General features: G+C 35.5%; 1 protein-coding gene across 5 annotated transcripts in view; it reads left to right on the top strand.

Annotated features, from left to right (window-relative positions):
• The window catches only part of CAPN7 (calpain 7), a 51009-nt gene extending 33321 nt beyond the window's left edge, over nt 1–17688 (top strand). For 4 of the 5 annotated variants that reach the window (XM_073223961.1, XM_036995453.2, XM_017650133.3 and 1 more), the window contains 9 exons: nt 3742–3886; nt 4027–4126; nt 4407–4542; nt 5132–5207; nt 9305–9450; nt 10230–10292; nt 14532–14662; nt 16393–16485; nt 16569–17688. In XM_073223961.1, coding sequence (XP_073080062.1) covers nt 3742–3886; nt 4027–4126; nt 4407–4542; nt 5132–5207; nt 9305–9450; nt 10230–10292; nt 14532–14662; nt 16393–16485; nt 16569–16713 — 1035 coding nt within the window. In that variant the 3' untranslated portion in view covers nt 16714–17688. The remainder of the gene's footprint in view (nt 1–3741; nt 3887–4026; nt 4127–4406; nt 4543–5131; nt 5208–9304; nt 9451–10229; nt 10293–14531; nt 14663–16392; nt 16486–16568) is intronic. The other variant, XM_036995463.2, reaches the window with a different exon arrangement.
• Nucleotides 17689–17993: the final 305 nt, after the last annotated feature.

Genomic DNA, 17993 nt, shown 5'->3' with positions numbered 1-17993 from the left:
TTTTCTTTTTTGAGAATAAGGCATTGCCAGTATCCCAAATGATATATTAGACTTCTGGATACTGACAAATAAAGGTTTTAAGGTGAATTTTTAAAGTTATTCCACCTTTTACATTAAACAACTTGACCTCTACCAGTAGAAATTATGAAATGAAAAGACAGGAAATGTAATGACAGTGATGGCACTGTATTGATGACAGAACAGAAATGCTGTATACCTCTTTCTTTTCCATAAAAGTATCAGGATTGATGAGGGGAAGACACAACCCTCCAGATTCTGGCCTGTATGTTGGTGGTGGGATCCATCACAACATCAGGCCTAGAGCCTAGTAGACATCCAGAAAACGTTTGTGAAAGGACAAAAAACAAGAGAATACCCGTGAATAAGAAACAGCTAGTGGTTTTGCACGTGTTTCTCTTCCACCCTGGCATACTCAGCCCTTTCAGACCCTTTCTTCGTGCTCATTTCAAACATAGGAATGTTTGATGTCATTGTTTCTCAGATCATTGATTAGTTTTTTTAACTGAAAAATGGATCTATAGATTAGAAAATACAAAGATTAATAAGGAAGGATTCTTTTCTCCTGATTATATGTTATATCTAAGCAGTCTAGTCACTGGAAGGTTTAACTAGCAATGTGTTCCAGTTTCTTCTGCTTAAGCTTACAGGAAGAAATGGCAGTCAGTCAGCAATAGCAGAGTACCACTTGTATTAATTAGGCTGATTTTCTGATTCTCACATGGAATTAAACGAATTAGGAAGGCACTAGGGACCTGTTGTAACACTTTTTAAAACTGTGGCCTCAAGGCTTTCTAAATCAGTTGCGCCCCCAGCCATAATATGTAGAATTGTGTCTTCCTTTAAAGTAGCTAAAAAAACTGACTACTTAAAACAGAAAATATAAAAAATTATATGAAATTGAGGAAGCTGAGAGGTTTGTGTTTGTTTTGGAAACATATTTTGCCACAAACAACAGACAAAACATTGGGAATAATTGTTGCTGTTATTTAGTACTATGTATTATTATTGTTAAACTGTCCTTTGAGGTAGATGTTAATAAGTAGGTAACCAATAATGAGGTAATGGCAGGATTTAAATAATGAAATAGTCAATCTGAAAGTAAGCTTGAATTAGAGAATTTCTTTGAAGATTTTATTATTTACTTTGAATAATAAGACTATTTGTTCCAGTTGTTCAAAGGAAACTAGACAAATATATTCATGCGAAAAATGGGCACCTGCAGTTGGACCTGAAAACAAAACATTGAAAAATTGCTAAATGTCAGTAAAGTAAGAATTTCAAATAACAACCTATTTAGTTAAAAATCAGTAGCCTATTCACATAACATCAACTCCACATGGCAGTTACTCTGTCAAGATTAAGGCCTGTGTGGCTGAACAGGTGACAGGTCTCTTCACTGTGACACTGTTCATGGTCACACTGCAGGTCTGTGAAAGTTACTGATCAAAACCAGCATTACCTGCTTTGAGCAGTGGCTGATGGAGTTGGTCCCAGTTCCCTTTTGTTTACATGAACTCTTTGTAGTCAGGGTTGATCCTTCCTAAAGGCTTCTTCATGTGTTAAAATTAAGAGAGGTTTTCTTTAGTACTGTTGATTGGGTATATATTTGAAGAGTTTCTGGGATTTACCATTTTCTGTTATTTTTGCTGTCTCTATTTTGAGGTACTTCTTTAGTACTGACTTCTATTTAAAAGTATTTCCAAATATATTTAGCTCATTCAGGCACTTATCTCTAGAACCTCTTTTGTGCAGATAGACTTAATCTCAGACTAAAGCACTCCTAATCTTACATCATTTGTGACTTTCTTCACTTAGTAAGATTTGCTTACTGATACTTGCGTGAAAGTGTTATCCTTCTTTTTGACTGCCTCTGACCTGCTTCTGTATTCTGAGATGTTCATTTCAGTCTCAGGGATCCTCCCTTTGGGTCACTTTTTTGTCTTTTCCTTGAGAGCTCCATAGTCTCCTGTAAAAGTGCATCTCAGTTTCAAACTATGGTTTCTTAAGTCCAGAAAAGTGTAATCAAGGGACTTCTGAACCTATCCAGGCTTTTGCTGCCACTTGGAAATAACTTTGGAAATGGGGTCTTTCATCATAAACTAGAGCTTTTTTTTAGTTCTCTAACATTTCTTCCCCTGTTCAGGGCTTCTGAATTGCTGGTTCTCTATCCAGACAAAATGTACAGCCATATTTAGTGTTCCTGAATGTCAGTGATAACTGGGACCTGCCTCTGAAAACCTAGCAGGCCCCAAGATCCTTTACAGATCTTGTTGTGCCGACTCCTGAAATAAAGCATAATTTCCTGCTCACTTAGAGCTAGTTTTAAAGAAAAGAATTAGAGTTAAATGTCTATTGGCCAGCATGTGGCAGGGCAGGGGTAAGACACAAGTGGTAGGAAGAAATTGAGTAAAGAAATGTGAAGAGTCTAGGGAATATTGTCTGAGAGGAATGAGTCTTATGTCCAGAAATCACATCAACCCCAGGTCATGATTTGCCACATTCAAAATAGCAAAGGAATGTGTTTTTTTGAAAAGTCCCCCAGTTTCATTTATGACATCCTTAGGAAAAGAATACAGTTTTCTAAGTTGACTGCTTGAAATAAGACAATCTTTTGGATTTAGGGGCTCTTTGGTTTTTTTGAATTAGTGTAATCAGTTCTGTAGATCTACCCAGTATTTATCGAGCATTTATGACCATACCATAACCCTCTGTTCAGAAAAAGTATAATAGTGTTACCATTACAAGAAGTTTACAATTTCATTGGGAAGACATGACTCCTACAATTACACAAATAGTAAACATAAGAAAGAATATTATTTGTTTTAAATTAATGTAATACAAACTGTTAGCACTATAAAGTTTAGAGGAGAGGTAGTAATTAAAAGGAGGAGACTGCCAAATTTTATGTACTTTACATATGTTACTTCATTTAATCTTCACAACAGGAAGAGGAGATGTTATAATCCTCATTTTACATGTGAGCAAATAAATGCCCAGAGAAGGTAAATAACCCATTCAAGGCCCGTAAAGCTGATTGCTAGTAGAGATGGAATTTGGTCCATTTCACTCTGACCCCAAAGTCCATGTTCTTTTTTCTTCACTGAAAGACAGTCAGTAGAGGAAGAAGAGAGAATCTGGAAGGAAGGATCAAAAAAAGGGGTGTCAAAGAGGGCCTTCTAGGAAGGGGTGAGTGAAACCTTCAGAGTGTCCTTGAGTAAGGATTATTTATGGGCGTTGTGTATGGAAGGACTAGATTAGAACCAAAGATACCTGGGTTTTGAATACTGGAAAAGAATTTGGAGCCAGCATAGCATAAACTTTGAAAAGACAGGGAATTTTTGATACTCTTAAGACAGCAGCCCTGTCCTGTAGAACTTCCTGTGATGATGGAAATGTTCTGTTTTGGTGCTGTGCAATGCATTAGCCACCAGCTACACATAACCAGGAAAACAGAGGTTTAAATTTTTTAAGGTTTTAATTTCCATGTGTAATGAGTGAAACTATCATATGGACAGCATAGTCCTAGGGATAGGTAGCCATTTACAGTTTTGATTAGATATATGACCTGGTGAGAATGTTGATTAAGGAATATTAATTTCACATTGATTAGGAAGCATAAATATTGATAAGCATTCAAAATGCATCCTCTCAGAGAGTGCATGATATAACTAATAAGAACATGATAAAACTATTTTGCAGCTTTATCTCTTTTTTTAATAGGGGCTGCGATTTATCCAATTGAAAAATCCTTGGAGTCATTTACGTTGGAAAGGAAGATATAATGAAAATGATGTAAAAAACTGGACCCCAGAGCTGCAAAAATATTTAAACTTTGATCCTCGAACAGCTCAGAAAATAGACAATGGTAAATACGTCTTTTTAATTTTAATATCATTTGATCTTTAAATAAATAAATACTTTTAATAGTGTTCAAACATACTTAACTGACTTAAGTCATTTATCATTAAGATATTTTTTAGATTAACAAGGGCTCTTAATTTTTAGGAATATTTTGGATTTCATGGGATGATCTCTGCCAATATTATGATGTAATTTATTTGAGTTGGAGTCCAGGTCTTTTTAAAGAATCAACATGTATACACAGGTAACTTTTTTGTACATTTCAGAATGTACTTTATAGTAGTCTCTTTTTTTCATTTAAAATGTAGTGATTGACTTAGGAAGACTGGTTTCTTCTGTTTTATCATGCCCTCAGATGACTATCATTTAATAGTTTCTTTACATCTTGGTTATACCAAAAATTTTAAAAACAAACAAAAAAACTTGATAATAGTATTTGAAACACAACACTTTTTAAAATGATGTTATATTTTAGCTCTAAGAGAGATTTAATTACTCCCTTCTTTGTTGACTTTGTCTTTTAGTACTTGGGACGCTAAGCAAGGACCTGTGAAGGATGCCTACAGCCTGGCTAACAACCCACAGTACAAACTGGAAGTGCATTGTCCACAAGGGGGCGCTGCGGTGTGGGTTTTGCTTAGTAGACACATAACAGACAAGGTGCTGGTTGATCCCTTTTTATATTTCAGAATTTGTTTTAAATTTAGTTAGACCATTGAGAATGAGATAAGTAATTTGATCATCAGCTTGTTTCATATATATATATATATATATATATATATATATAGGTGGCTTAAAAATAGTGTTTTCTCAGTTAAATGAATATTTTCAGTCCAAGGAAATTTAGAATTTGTAACCATACATTTAAAGTCTTATTCAAAAATCATCTCTGAAGAAAAACATGAGGGAATTTTGCTTCTTAGTTATGAGGGTTTCATAGTTGATTATATATACTTTATATCTAAAGAATATTAACATTAAAATTTGCTGAATGGGGCTTGAAAAAGTGAGTCATTAGACCTGATTCTGTAAAGGGTAACCTTAATATTAACAGCCTCAGAGTTTTATTTAAGATATTACTTCATATAGTGTAGTCATCTCTTGAAATGATTTTAATTCAGAAAAATACTTTTTATTTTACTAAGTAGCTGAAGTAAATGCTCTTAAAGTTAGAATGATTCTTCTGTTTCTCACTTAAAAGCATTTTGAGCCCATTTTCCTAACTATGTTGGATTCTTTGTGCTTTTAGGATGATTTTGCAAATAATCGAGAATTTATCACAATGGTTGTATATAAGACTGATGGGAAGAAAGTTTATTATCCAGGTATGTTTAGTACAAAAATTCAAACAAACATTAAAATTTTATTCACATGATTAAGTTGAAAATAAATTCTATGAAAATAATATGCAGAAATAATTATGCTGATAGACTAATGAAATGACTGAAACAGATGGGCTTGTATTTATGCTACTTTGTGGTTTTTTTTTTAGAGATGTCAGGAATTTGGCATTTCTGTATTCTTGCACACTGCTGTCAGAGTTTTATTTCTAACATTATATCTTTCTCTGATCTGAAATTCTGTGGTTTTCTGTGGACTCTAGGATAAAATCCAAGCTTTTTGGCATGGTGTGTAAGGCGTTTATATTCTGGCCTTAAGCTTCCTGTCACCCTTTATCTCGTGGCTGCCCTCAGTGAGATGCTGGCCACTCCTGGATATACCATGCCCTTATCGCACCTCTTTCCACACAGATTCTTCTGCCAACAAGCTCTCTCTGTCCTGCTTTCTGCTTACTTAGACCTTTTAATAAGAAACATGATTTAAGATCCAGCTTATATGTTATTTCCTCTGTGATAAGCTTTCTGTCAGGCAAAGTGAACCTTTCCCTCTGCAGGGTTCTTGAGGCATATAACATATATATATATATTTAATTTATCACTGTATGACAGGAATTGTTTATGTTCTAGTTGGGAAGACAGAATAAAGCAACACAAATATCAGATAGTGATATGTATGTAAAGAAATAAATAGGGTCCTGTGTTAGTGACTGCTTAGGTACTTTAGTTGGGTGACTATGGAAGGCCTCTTTGAGAAAGGGTAAGAAGAACTCTGAATGACAAAAAGGAATCAGTCATGCAAAGAAATAGAGGGAAGAGCATTATAGGCAGAGGGAAGAGCAAGTGCAAGGACTCTAAAATGAGAAAAAGATGGGTGTTTTTTAGGAACAGATGAAAGGCCAGCAGGACTGGGGAGGTGTGGTATCACAGATCTGAAAGGTACACAGGCTCAGATCACATGAGACCCTGTTAGCTACAGGAAAGGGTTTAAATTTTGTTACAAGTGTGATAGGAAATCTTTGGAGGTTCTTAATCAGGAAAATAACATTAAAAAAAACTTTCTTTGTAGAATATATTGGAGAGGGCAAAAAAGTGAAAGAGAAACCAGTGGGCAATATTATCTATGAGAAAATTATGGTGGTTTGAGCTTGTGGTGACAGTAGTGGGAAGAAGGAGGAGTAGACAGATTGGGGTTTCAGTAGGATTGTCAGGACTTGTTGAGTTGATGTAGGGGGCAAAGAGGAATCAAGGGTGATTTCCTATTTTTTTTGGCTTAAGCAATAGATAGCTGTGACTACTGATTTGGGTAAGAGTTGGTGGAGGCAGGGGAGGGAACAGATTGGTTACAGAGTAAAATCAAGTTAGTTTTTGGTTTTGTTAAGTTTGAGATACCTGTGATACCTCAGTGAAGATGGTGGGCAGGCAGTTGGATTTTAAGTAGTTTTGGGAAAAGGTAGCACTCTAGGTCCAAATTGAGGACTCAGTAGCATGTGAAGGAAGGACTGTGTCCATCACCTCTGGAGAGAGTTGTAGGTGCAGAGATGAACCCTGGAACCTGACTGCTGCACTCTTGAGCAAAGGAAAAGTTAACAAAAGAATCTGAACGGAGAACCTGATGAAATGGAGTTTCCATGACCCAAAGGAAGAAAATATTTCATGAGAAAAAAGTGGACAACTACATCTATTGCTGTTTTAGTGGTCGGTAAGGAGGTTAGGGAAGCGACAGTTGGGCTGAGCATCCTGGCTTTCGCTGTTGCCCTTAACAAGAACCGAGTTTGTGGAGAGGTGGCCTAGAAGCTTAATGGGAATAGTTCAAGAAGAGACTGTGAGGTCAGGAAGCAATTACTGATAGTTCTTTCAGGAAGGCTGTGCAAAGAAATGGACAGTGAGAGGGGAGATGAGGTCAAAATGATTTCGTCAAGTCCTATTTAATTTAATCAGAGGAAAAGATGGCATTCTTCCCCATTACACTGTGTGGAGGGCAGGCACTGATTCTTACCAGTTGATATCCCTAGATATTCTGGAATGACCACAGCACATGTAGGTCCAAGGATAAATGTGAACCTAAGCTAGCCACATTTTCCATTCTTCACATGTTTGTCATTATACAACCAAAAAAGTACGAATGCTGTGGGTATATTCCTTGCATTAAAATGTTATATGGCTTTTGAATATCAAATATATTTGTTACTCTTTTTAACTTGGATTTTTTTTTAACAATTGCGCCCTCTTCCACACAGTAATTTTGCCCTTTCAGAGTACTTTCTGGCTTATAATTTTCATCACAACACTCTGAGGTTAATAGGTGTGATTGGTGTATTTTTCTTATATCTATATACAACGATAATAATAGTATTATACACAGCAGTAATAGTAGTATGACTCCTTTTGGGTTCCTAGACCCAATTCCAATGTGTGTTGTGGGTGGGGGATCTCACCCTACACATAACATGAAGCAATTCCCGAACACCAGCAGGGTGTCAGAACTCAACTCAGTTCTGACACTGTCTGCTGGGAGACAGCCCCAGATTCCCCAGGGTAAGGGCTGTGTCCAGCCAGACTGCCCTCCATGCCCCCACCCCCAGATTCTGGTTCCCTGTGCTTCTGACCTCCCAGCTACAGAGTGGAGGTTCCCAAGACCTCCCCCTTTAGGTCCGATTAATTTGCTAGAGTGGCCCACTGAACTCAGGAGAACACATTTACCAGTTTAATAAAGGAGGATATAAGCTAACAGCCAGATGAAGAGATATGTATGGGCAAGGTCCAAAATAAGGGGGCTTCTGCACTCATAGAGCTTGGGGTCTGGCTTGGTGGCACGTGGAGGCGTTCTGGTTCCCCAAGCGTAGAAGCTCTCTTTCCAAGAGAAGCAACGTCCAAGAGAGGGGTTTATTGGCCAATTCAACCTCCAGCCCCTGCCCTTGGGCGGGGTACAGAAGTCTCATTAACATGATAAAACACCCATTTCACTTTAAAGACTCTGCAGTGTTTTCAGGAACTGTGGATGAAGACCAAATATACCTGGGAAATAAGTATTTCTTATAACTCATTATGTTGCAGTAAGACAGGCCTTATTGTTCCCCATTTAGCAGAAAAGTAAAACATTTAGAAAGGCTAAAAACCTTGTCTCGGATCAGGTACATCCATTCTTTTTCTCTTTATACTAGATTACACAACCTGTAGGCAATAGAGACTTATTACCTGTTTGAGATACTAAAGTATTTTTCTACTAGATTACTTTATAAATATACATATTCAGTGTTCCTAAATAGGTGAAGTCATAGCATTGACATTAAATGACATGTAATAATTGACATGCATGAAGTGACTTATTGTATCAAAGAACATACCAAGCAGCATTGCCTATAATAGCAAAAGACTGGAAATAATCTGAGTATCCACATTGAATAACTGGATGGGTATATAGATAAAATGTGTCATATTCATATAATGGAATACGCAGGCAATTTAAAAAGGAATAAAACACCATGGATCTTAGAAACATGTTAAACAGGACATACACTGTCTTTGTTTTAGGTATATGCTTACAAAAGTAGCATTTATTCATTCATATATTTTTAGGGATATGTCTGCCTTAAAGTCTGAAAAGATGTCCATCAAAACTATCAGAGTAGAACAGAACAGACTGGGGTGGTGGTGAAAGGGATTTTGTTTTGACCAAAGAAGCTAGCTTTACCAAAAATTGTTTATTTAATTCTGATTGGTGGGGAATATAGATAAATGTTTATATATTTTTTTATCATTTAAGAAATTTCCTAAAAGGAAAATAAGCTAATCCTGACTTTAAAATTCCCTATTAAAGGCAAAAAGCAGATACTTCATTGAATGTATCCAAGACTTGTATCCCAAAAATTGCTTTTTCTTATTAGAAATGATTTAACTTTAAAGTTTTATATTGTTTAATTGTAAAGTTGGTAAATTGAAGTTGAAATTCTTTAGTACTAGTATATTTTAAAGATAGAATTAAGGTGATGTCTATCCATTTTATTATTTTTCCTACCATCAAGCTATAAAACTTAAATTTTAAAGAACTAAAACTCCTATTTTGTAAACCTCGTTATTTGCAGGTGACCCACCTCCATACATTGATGGTATTCGAATTAATAGCCCTCATTATTTGACTAAGATGAAGCTGACCACGCCTGGGACCCATACCTTTACATTAGTGGTTTCTCAGTATGAAAAACAGAACACAATCCACTACACAGTCCGGGTAAGTAAACCAACACACAATAACAAAACATGAATAAAGTACATAATGTGTTCTTTTTTGGAATTGGCACTATCTACAGAAAGAGTTTATTTCTGAAAATTGATTTTTCTCTCCATATTTTTGTGTTTATGTGCATATAAATTCAATATTGTTATGCTTCCTAGAGAAAATAATACTTTTGAAAAGTAATGTTTTTATTTTGAATAATACAGCTTTCAGAGTACTAGTTTAGTCCTGAGATAATGTGGTATGTTGGCCTAATAAATTCCATTTCAGAGCAAGCAATAAAAACTCCTGTAGCTTACATAATACTTTTATTGACTTTAAAAAGACGACTGGACTTAGTGACAGGAAATCAGTTGCCTATAAACGTACTACTCTCCTGTAGCTGGTAAGGTCATTATAATTTTGTTCTGATAGGTGTTTTTTTTGTTTTTTGTTTTTGCCATAGATGAGTAAAAAGCTCAATTTGAATAGATTTTTAGTGATGAAAGGGATGTTGGAGAGTTTCTTGCTAGCCCTTCATTCTTCAGAGGCAGAAGCCAAGGCCTAGAGAAATTGTCCTGTGTCACACACAATTAGTGGCAGAAAAAGCCAAGGCAAAAATCCCTGGTTACTCAATTCCCATTTCATTAAATCTGACCGAATATGAAGCTGCCTAGAGAATAATGACTTTTATATATGCCAGCTAATTTAAGTCCTCCAATATATTCTTTTGTTGCTTTGCTGTTTTTGTAAGTATAAACTTCATCAGTACAATAATTTTTTTTTGAATCTAGGTATATTCAGCGTGCAGCTTTACTTTTTCAAAGATTCCTTCACCATATACCTTATCAAAACAGGTAAGAGAATTCTTTCTCTGGGTCATAATCTCAGAGAAATCTGAGAATTCCTTGCCTTTGTTTTCTTTTCTCATTTGATTCTTCATAGTTCATTTTTTTTATTAAGGCATCATTGATATGCACGCTTATAAAGGTCTCACATGAAAAATATTGTGGTTACTACATTCACCCATATTATCAAGTCCTCCCCATACCCCACTGAAGTCACTGTTCATCAGCATAGTAAGATGCCAGAGTCACTGCTTGTCTCCTCTGTGCTACACTGTCTTCCCTGTGACCCCACACACACCATGTGTACTAATCATAATACCCCTCAATCCCCTTCTGGCTCCCTCCCTACCCACCCACCCTCTCCCACTCCTCCCCTTTGGTCATAGTTCACAATTTCTTACAAAATGAAAACATTTTGAGAGGAATACAAGGGAAATATAAATAGCTTCCAGTCTGGGTTAGAATACAAGATATTCAATGAGCAACACTGTGATTCTGTGGGAAGAAATAAGAAATTCAGAGGAAGATTAATTCAAACCTGGGTCATTAGGGAAGGCACGTAAATAAACCTTTAATGTAGAGTTTGAGATTGGCTTTGCAAGCTTGGTTTTATTCCTGGGCTCTCAATTCTGTTCCATTGGTTTATTGGTTTATTTTTATTCTAGTACCATTCTGTTTTGATCACTCCAGCTTTAAAGTATAGCTTGAAATCAGGAAGTGTGATGCCACCTGATTTGTTCTTCTTTCTCGGGATTTCTTCAGCTATTCAGGGTCTTCTGTGGTTCCACATAAAATTTAGGAGTGTTTTTTCTACTTTTGTGAAAATGTGTGATGCCACCTGATTTGTTCTTTCTCAGGATTTCTTCAGCTATTCAAGGTCTTCTGTGGTTCCATGTAAAATTTAGGAGTGTCTTTTCTGCTTTTGTGAAAATGCCATTGGAATCTTGACAGGGATTGCATTGAATCTATAGATGGCTTTTGGTAGTATTGACACTTTAACAATATTAATTCTTCCAATCCATGAACACAGGATACCTTATTTATGTCTTTGATTTCTTTCATTAATGTCTTATACTGTTAAGAGTGAGGAATATTTCACCTTAAATGTATTCATTTTATTCTTGATGTTATTGTAAATGGCATCAATTTATTTCTTTTTACAGGAAATTGTTAGTTTCTAAAAATGCTGCTGATTTTTGTATGTTAATTTGTATTCTGCAGCTTTTCTGAATTCATTCATTAGGTCTAACAGATTTTTTAGTTGAGTCTTAAAGATTTTCTATATATAAAAATCATGTCATCTGCAAGTAGAGACAGTTTTGCTTCTTCCTTTCCAATTCTGATATCTTCTCTTTTTCTTGTCTGATTGCAATAGCAAGGACTTCCAATATTGTGTTGAAGAGGAGGGTTAGAGTGGGCAACCTGTTCTTCCTGATTTTAGAGGAAACTCATTAGACCTTTTATCATTGAGTATGATGTTCGTTTTATCATTGAGTATGATGTTTTTTATGGGCTTGTCATATATGACTTTTATTATGTTGAGATATGTTCCTTCAGCGCCTGATTTGTTACAAGTTTTTATTATGCATGGATGTTGGATGTTGTCACATGCTTTTTCTGCATCTTTTGAGGTGATAATATGATTCTTTTCTTTCATTCTATTAATGTGATGTATCATATTGATTTATTTGCATTGGTGAACCATCCTCCCATCCCCAGGATAAACCTCACTTGATCATGGTAATGATCCTTTTAATGTGCTGCAGAATTTAGTTTGCTGGCATTTTATTGAGAATTTTTGCATTGATATTCATCAAGGACATTGGCCTGTAAATTTCTTTTCTAATAGTATCCTTTTCTAGTTTTGTTTTCGGGATAATGCTGGCCTCATAAAATGAATTCGTGCATGCTCCTTCTTAAATTTTTTGAGTTTGGTGTTAATTCTTCTTTAAATGTTTGGTAGAATTCACTACTGAAGCCATCTGGTCCTCAAATTTTCATTGGGAGATATTTGATTATTGATTCAATTTCCTTACTGATGATCTGTTCAGATTTTCTATTTCTTCCTAATTCAGTGTTAGTTTTATGCTTCTAAGAAATTTTACATTTTTTTTAGGTTGTCCAGTTTGTTGGTGTATAGTTGTTCATAGTACTCCATGATCTTTTAAATTTATGTGTTAGTAGTTGTAATGTCTCCTTTTTCATTTATACTTGTTGACTTGGGTCCTTTGTTTTCCTTGGTTAGTCTATCTAAGGGTTTGTCAATTTTGTTTACCTTTGAAGAACCAACTTTTATTTTGGTTAGTCTTCTGTATTATTTTTCTGTTCTCCATTTCATTTATTTCTGCTGTAATTTTTATTACTTCCTTTTCTCTGCTAACTTTGGGCTGTTCTTCTAGTTCTTTGAGGCACAGAGTTAGGTTGCTTGGGATCTTTCTTACTTCTTAATGTAGGCCTCTATTGTAAGAACTTCCCTCTTAGAACTGCTTTTGCTGGATCCCATAAGTTTTGGTATGTTGTGTTTCTATTTTTGTTAGTCTCAAGAAACTTAATTTTCCCTTTAATTTCTTTGATCCACTGGTTGTTCAAGAGAGTGTTAATTCCCATGTGTTCTTGAGTTTTCCAGGTTTCCTCTTGTTGTTTCTAGTTTCATGTCATTGTAGTCAGATAAGATACTTGGTATGATTCAGTCTTAAATTTGCTAAGATTTGTTCTGTGGCCTAACACATAGTCTGTCCTAGAAAATGTTCCACATGCACTTGAGAAGATGTGTGTGTGCTGCTGTTGGGTGGAACATTCTTGTGCCTGTAGTGCGTAAGTAGTGCTCAGATCCTGTCTCCTTGATTCTCTGTCTGGATGACCCATTTTTGAGAGTTAGGGTGTTCTGAGTCCCCAACATAGTGGTTATGTTGTATTACTGCTTATTTCTTTTAACTCTGTTAGTTTTTGCTTTATATATTTGGGCGCTTCAATGAAGTTGGGTGTGCAAATATTTATAATTGTTGATGGATTGACCCTTTTATCATATAAACCTTTGTTATTTCTTTTTACCACTTTTAAAGTCTATTTTGTCTGATATAAATATAGCTTATTTTTTGGTTACCATTTGCTTCAAGTGTCTTTTTCCAGCCCTTCACTCTCAATCTGTGTGTATTTTAAGACTAAAGTCAGTCTTTTGTAGATAGCATATTGTTGCATCTTTTTTTATCTATTAGCCATTTTGTGTCTTTTAATTGGAGAATTCAGTCCATTAACATATAAAGCAATCATTGAAAGGGAAGGACTTACTATTGCTATTTTGTTGCTTTCTGGCTTTTTGTAGATCCATTGTTTCTTATCCTGTTGTCTCTTCTGTGTTTTGAAGTCTTTGGTATCAGTATGCTTTGACTTCTTTATTGTGTTCCTTTGTTTAAGTAGTACAGGATTTTCCCTTGTGTTTTACCATGAGCTTATCTAAAATATAACACCCTATTTTTAACTGTTAACAGCTTTCATAGAATTTATACTCAGTGATGTGTGGAGCTACAAATTAGATTCCCTGCCCAGGCTCAGCAAAAGCAGCTCTGAAGCTGATAAAGATCTTTGTTGTCTTAACACAAGCTGGCCTGCTCCCCCAGGATCCCTGAATGAGCAGGACCACCAGTTAACCGTCAGCTTTGCCTGCTTCTCAGCTTGAGTGCCACTGCATTACAGATCTTCCAGGGGGTATCTCCAGCCCTTCTGCTCAGTTGGGGCCAGATGACACTCTCCATAGCAGATGGGGCTGTGACTTCTTGCCGGTGCATGGCCAAACTGGGCTCTAGGGCCCTCAAAACTCCTTGAGGATTGGAATCAGGCAGATCTGCACTCTCCCAAGTTCCTTGGTCAGAATGGCCTCCAACTTGGTTTTGCAAGTAAGCAAAGCCGCTGGTTGGGATGATGACTCAGGCACCGTGGGTATGAACTCCATCTGCCGAGGTCTGTGTGCACTGGCCTGGTGAGGGGCAGTGCAGTCAACTTGTAGCCACTTCTCTTACCCTCCTAATGTGGTCTCTCTGGGGCTCTGGTGCAGACGGTGCTTCCACCTCACCCCCTTGTTGCAGGACTCTCTCAGTAGTGTCTTGTTCTCAAATAGGTATTAGTAGTAGTTCTTGTGAAGGGAGCAAAGCTAGGCACACCCTGGATCATCATCTTGGTGCTATCACTCCCTCTTTAAAGTAGAATTGGGCAATGTGAAGTTTTGTTAACACAAAAACCTTGTTTTATTAGATTAATGGAAAATGGAGTGGTCAGAGTGCTGGAGGATGTGCAAATTTCCAAGAGACTCACAAAAATAACCCCATCTACCAATTCCATATGGAAAAGCCCGGGCCATTACTGATTGAACTGAGAGGACCAAGGTTTGTGATGAGAATGTTACATTATTTCAGATATAATGTTATATTAAAAATGAGCTTAGTGGAAGAGAATAGTGTTTTGAAACAGACCTGTGCACATATGAACACTTGATTTAATAAAGATGGCATTGCAGAGAAGTGAAGAAAGGACAGTATGTTCATTAAATGTACTGGAATAATTGCATATCCATGTACCAAGAATGTAACTAGACCCTATCTCACATGAAATCTAAAAATCAATTCCAGAGGGATTACTAACACAGGAGACATCTTAATGACCTCAGGATAAGGAAAGATTTCTTAATATACAAAGAGCACATAAAAAGATATGTAAATATGCTACATCAGTATGAAGAAAGTCTGCAGTTTTTAAAAAATATATTTGAGTAGGCTTGTCATAAGAGACTATACAAATGGCCAGTGAACCACTGTAATAAGAGTCAAAAATTTGAAACAACCCATGTTCACCAATGGCATTAAGGATTATAAAACATAGAGTCCTGTGCAACAGAGAAAACAAATTAACAGCTCTCATACAATTTGATGGATAAGTCTTGAAAACACTGCTGAGCAGAAACCACGTGCAATAGAATATATACTATGTGACTCCACTTACATGAATCAAGAACAGGCAAAACTGAACTATTGTTCAAAGGCACATGGAGGTAGACTATTTAGAAAGCAGGAAAGTGATTACCATGAAAGTTAGCTATGTGGGTGGGGCCTGGGGCTGTCATGACAAAGGTCTAAACCAGGCACCTCTCTGGAGCTGGGAGGGTCTCTTGCTGATCCAAGTAGCGGTAACCCAGGTGTTTGTTCACTTTGCAAATTGTTACACTATTTTATGCACACTATTATATTTCAGAGTTAAAAAAAAAATTTAAATACAGACAATATAAATAAAAATACTAAATATAAAACTAGGCTAAATTTTGTCTGCCTTACAAATTCAGAAGAAACTAATGATCCTTTAAATATAATTAAGCTATTTTCCAGTCATTTAAAATACTTTCACCAGTTTGATAGGTGAAATAAGGTATCTAATTGCTTTTATTTTTAATTTTCTAGGCAGATTGTGTAAAATGTTTGATCATGCTTACTTATTCTTTTATTGCTTATTCACATCTTTTGCCCAGTTTTCCAATGGAGCTGTTTTTGTTAATTGTAAGCATAAATAAGGATATTAACTCCTTCACATTTGCAAGTATTTTTTCCAGGTCATCAAATTTTTTAAACAGAAATTTTGATTTTAAATTAATCAAAGAAATCTCACCCCAATATCAAATACATTCTTGTGTCATCTTTGTTTTTATGGTTTTTTTTTTTTACATTCTATTTTCTCAATAAATAATCATTCTTTTCCCTACTAATTTGGAAGCCCTGTTTACCATAGACTAATTACTTCTGTAAATTTTAATTCAGGCCTTTCTCTCTTCTGCTTTCTACAATATTTTATTTAAATTTAACATTATTCCTGGGAGCTTGTGTGAAAGTATAGTTTTAATATTATATTAATTTTCATGGTTTCAGTTTAAAAATAAAAATGGTGTTTTGTATAATCAAGAGTAAAAATAGTATGCATGTGTTTCAGTGCTGTTTCCTTCTCCTAGAACTTGAGAAAGAATACATTTTATTTCATAGTGTATCTGTGCTTTAGGTATAGTTATTTTTAGGTATGGATTTGCTTGAGACCACTTAATAATAGCAGTAATTCTGTTCCTTTTTATTGTTAGACAATATAGTGTTGGATTTGAGATCGTAACAGTTTCTATGGTGGGAGATCCTGGTCCCCATGGCTTTCAGAGAAAATCAAGTGGTGACTACAGGTAATGTTGGCTTTTGATTGTATCTAATTTATACTTTCTGTGGCATCATCTGTAAACCTTCTTCTCATTTTCTCTTAATATAGATGTGGATTTTGCTACCTGGAACTAGAAAATACACCTGCTGGGATCTATAATATCATTCCCAGTACTTTTTTGCCTAAACAAGAAGGACCTTTTTTCTTGGACTTTAATAGTATTGTCCCTGTTAAGACAACACAACTTCAGTGATGAAGAATCTCTCAGCAATTACTCAGTTCTTTAAATGAGGATACAAACCTCTAGAACACACAACAATCAGAACAGAATTAAATCTATAAACTTTACATCTGGTGCTCAAGACATGGTGTTTAGTGGGTATTGTATATAGTCAGTTACTCAAAATCATTTAGATTTATGTTTTGTGTGTACATGGAGTTGGCTTGTGGCGAAAGGGCCATATTGTGTAAAAAAGTGCAGATGATTAAGGATTAGACTCAGCACTGTGAGAGGCCTTTGGTAAAGAGACTTCAGGCCAGACGGGGGCCACAGACTGAGGGGATGGGTAGGCTGACATACATTCTGAAGTAGTTACACAATGTTTGTCTTTTTGGCAGAGCATGTTGTAAATTAAATTTGCTTGTGTTGTGACTCTACATTGTGGGCAACTAATCACCAAGTGAATCATGTCACTGTAACATTTAATTTTGCATTATTGTGACTTTAAATGTTCATTGTTGCCCAGATGTTATAAATCTTTAAGAAATAATGAACTTAGCATGAAGATGCTCATGCTTAACAATGAAGGCCATTGAAGTTAGATACCTGTCTCCCACTGACTCATGTAAAGAGAATTACAATATTCATTATCGTAATTCTTACTTTTTATCAGGTTGGTGAAAATAGTAATCAGAGATGAAGACATTACAGCTTAGTTTGTATAGTCTTTTAAAAATTGCTGTGTATAGTTCAGTGCTTTTATGGTAACAACATAAAGAAAATCACAGTTGAGAATTCAATATATGGTAATTAGGTTGCTTTTAGAAAAACTACTGCCATGTGTAAATTCTCAGTTGTTTATATAAAACTACATCAGAGCAAAATGATGCTCAGAATTTTCAACTGAAAATAAGGTAGAATTTTTCATTATTTCTACTTTATAATTATCAAATATTAATTTTGTATTTCTATCTCAATTGAAATAAAGTGTTTATACTTTGGAAACTGCATAGTTTAACCTAAAGAAATTATTAAATTTGCATGAAACCATGCTTCAACAGAAAAATCATTTTCTGCATTCAGGATAGTGGCAGATTGTTACACTAATGAGATTTTACTTTGGTAAATATCAAGCATATTAATTCTAGGTGAATTTTAATTCTCTGTGGTCCTTTAAAGAAAAAGAATCTAAAGCATAAGAGCTGTATTTTAAACAGATGATTTGAACCTCTTACATTAAAGACTCTTGTACAGAATGCAAACCAAAATAAGACCGACTCCCTGCCCTCCAAAGAAGTGCAATGGAGACCTAT

The sequence above is a fragment of the Manis javanica genome, chromosome 15 (assembly GCF_040802235.1).
Source record: "Manis javanica isolate MJ-LG chromosome 15, MJ_LKY, whole genome shotgun sequence".
NCBI classification, from domain to species: domain Eukaryota; kingdom Metazoa; phylum Chordata; class Mammalia; order Pholidota; family Manidae; genus Manis; species Manis javanica.
Note: the sequence above shows the minus strand (reverse complement) of the source record. Positions and strands in the feature narration are given on the sequence as shown.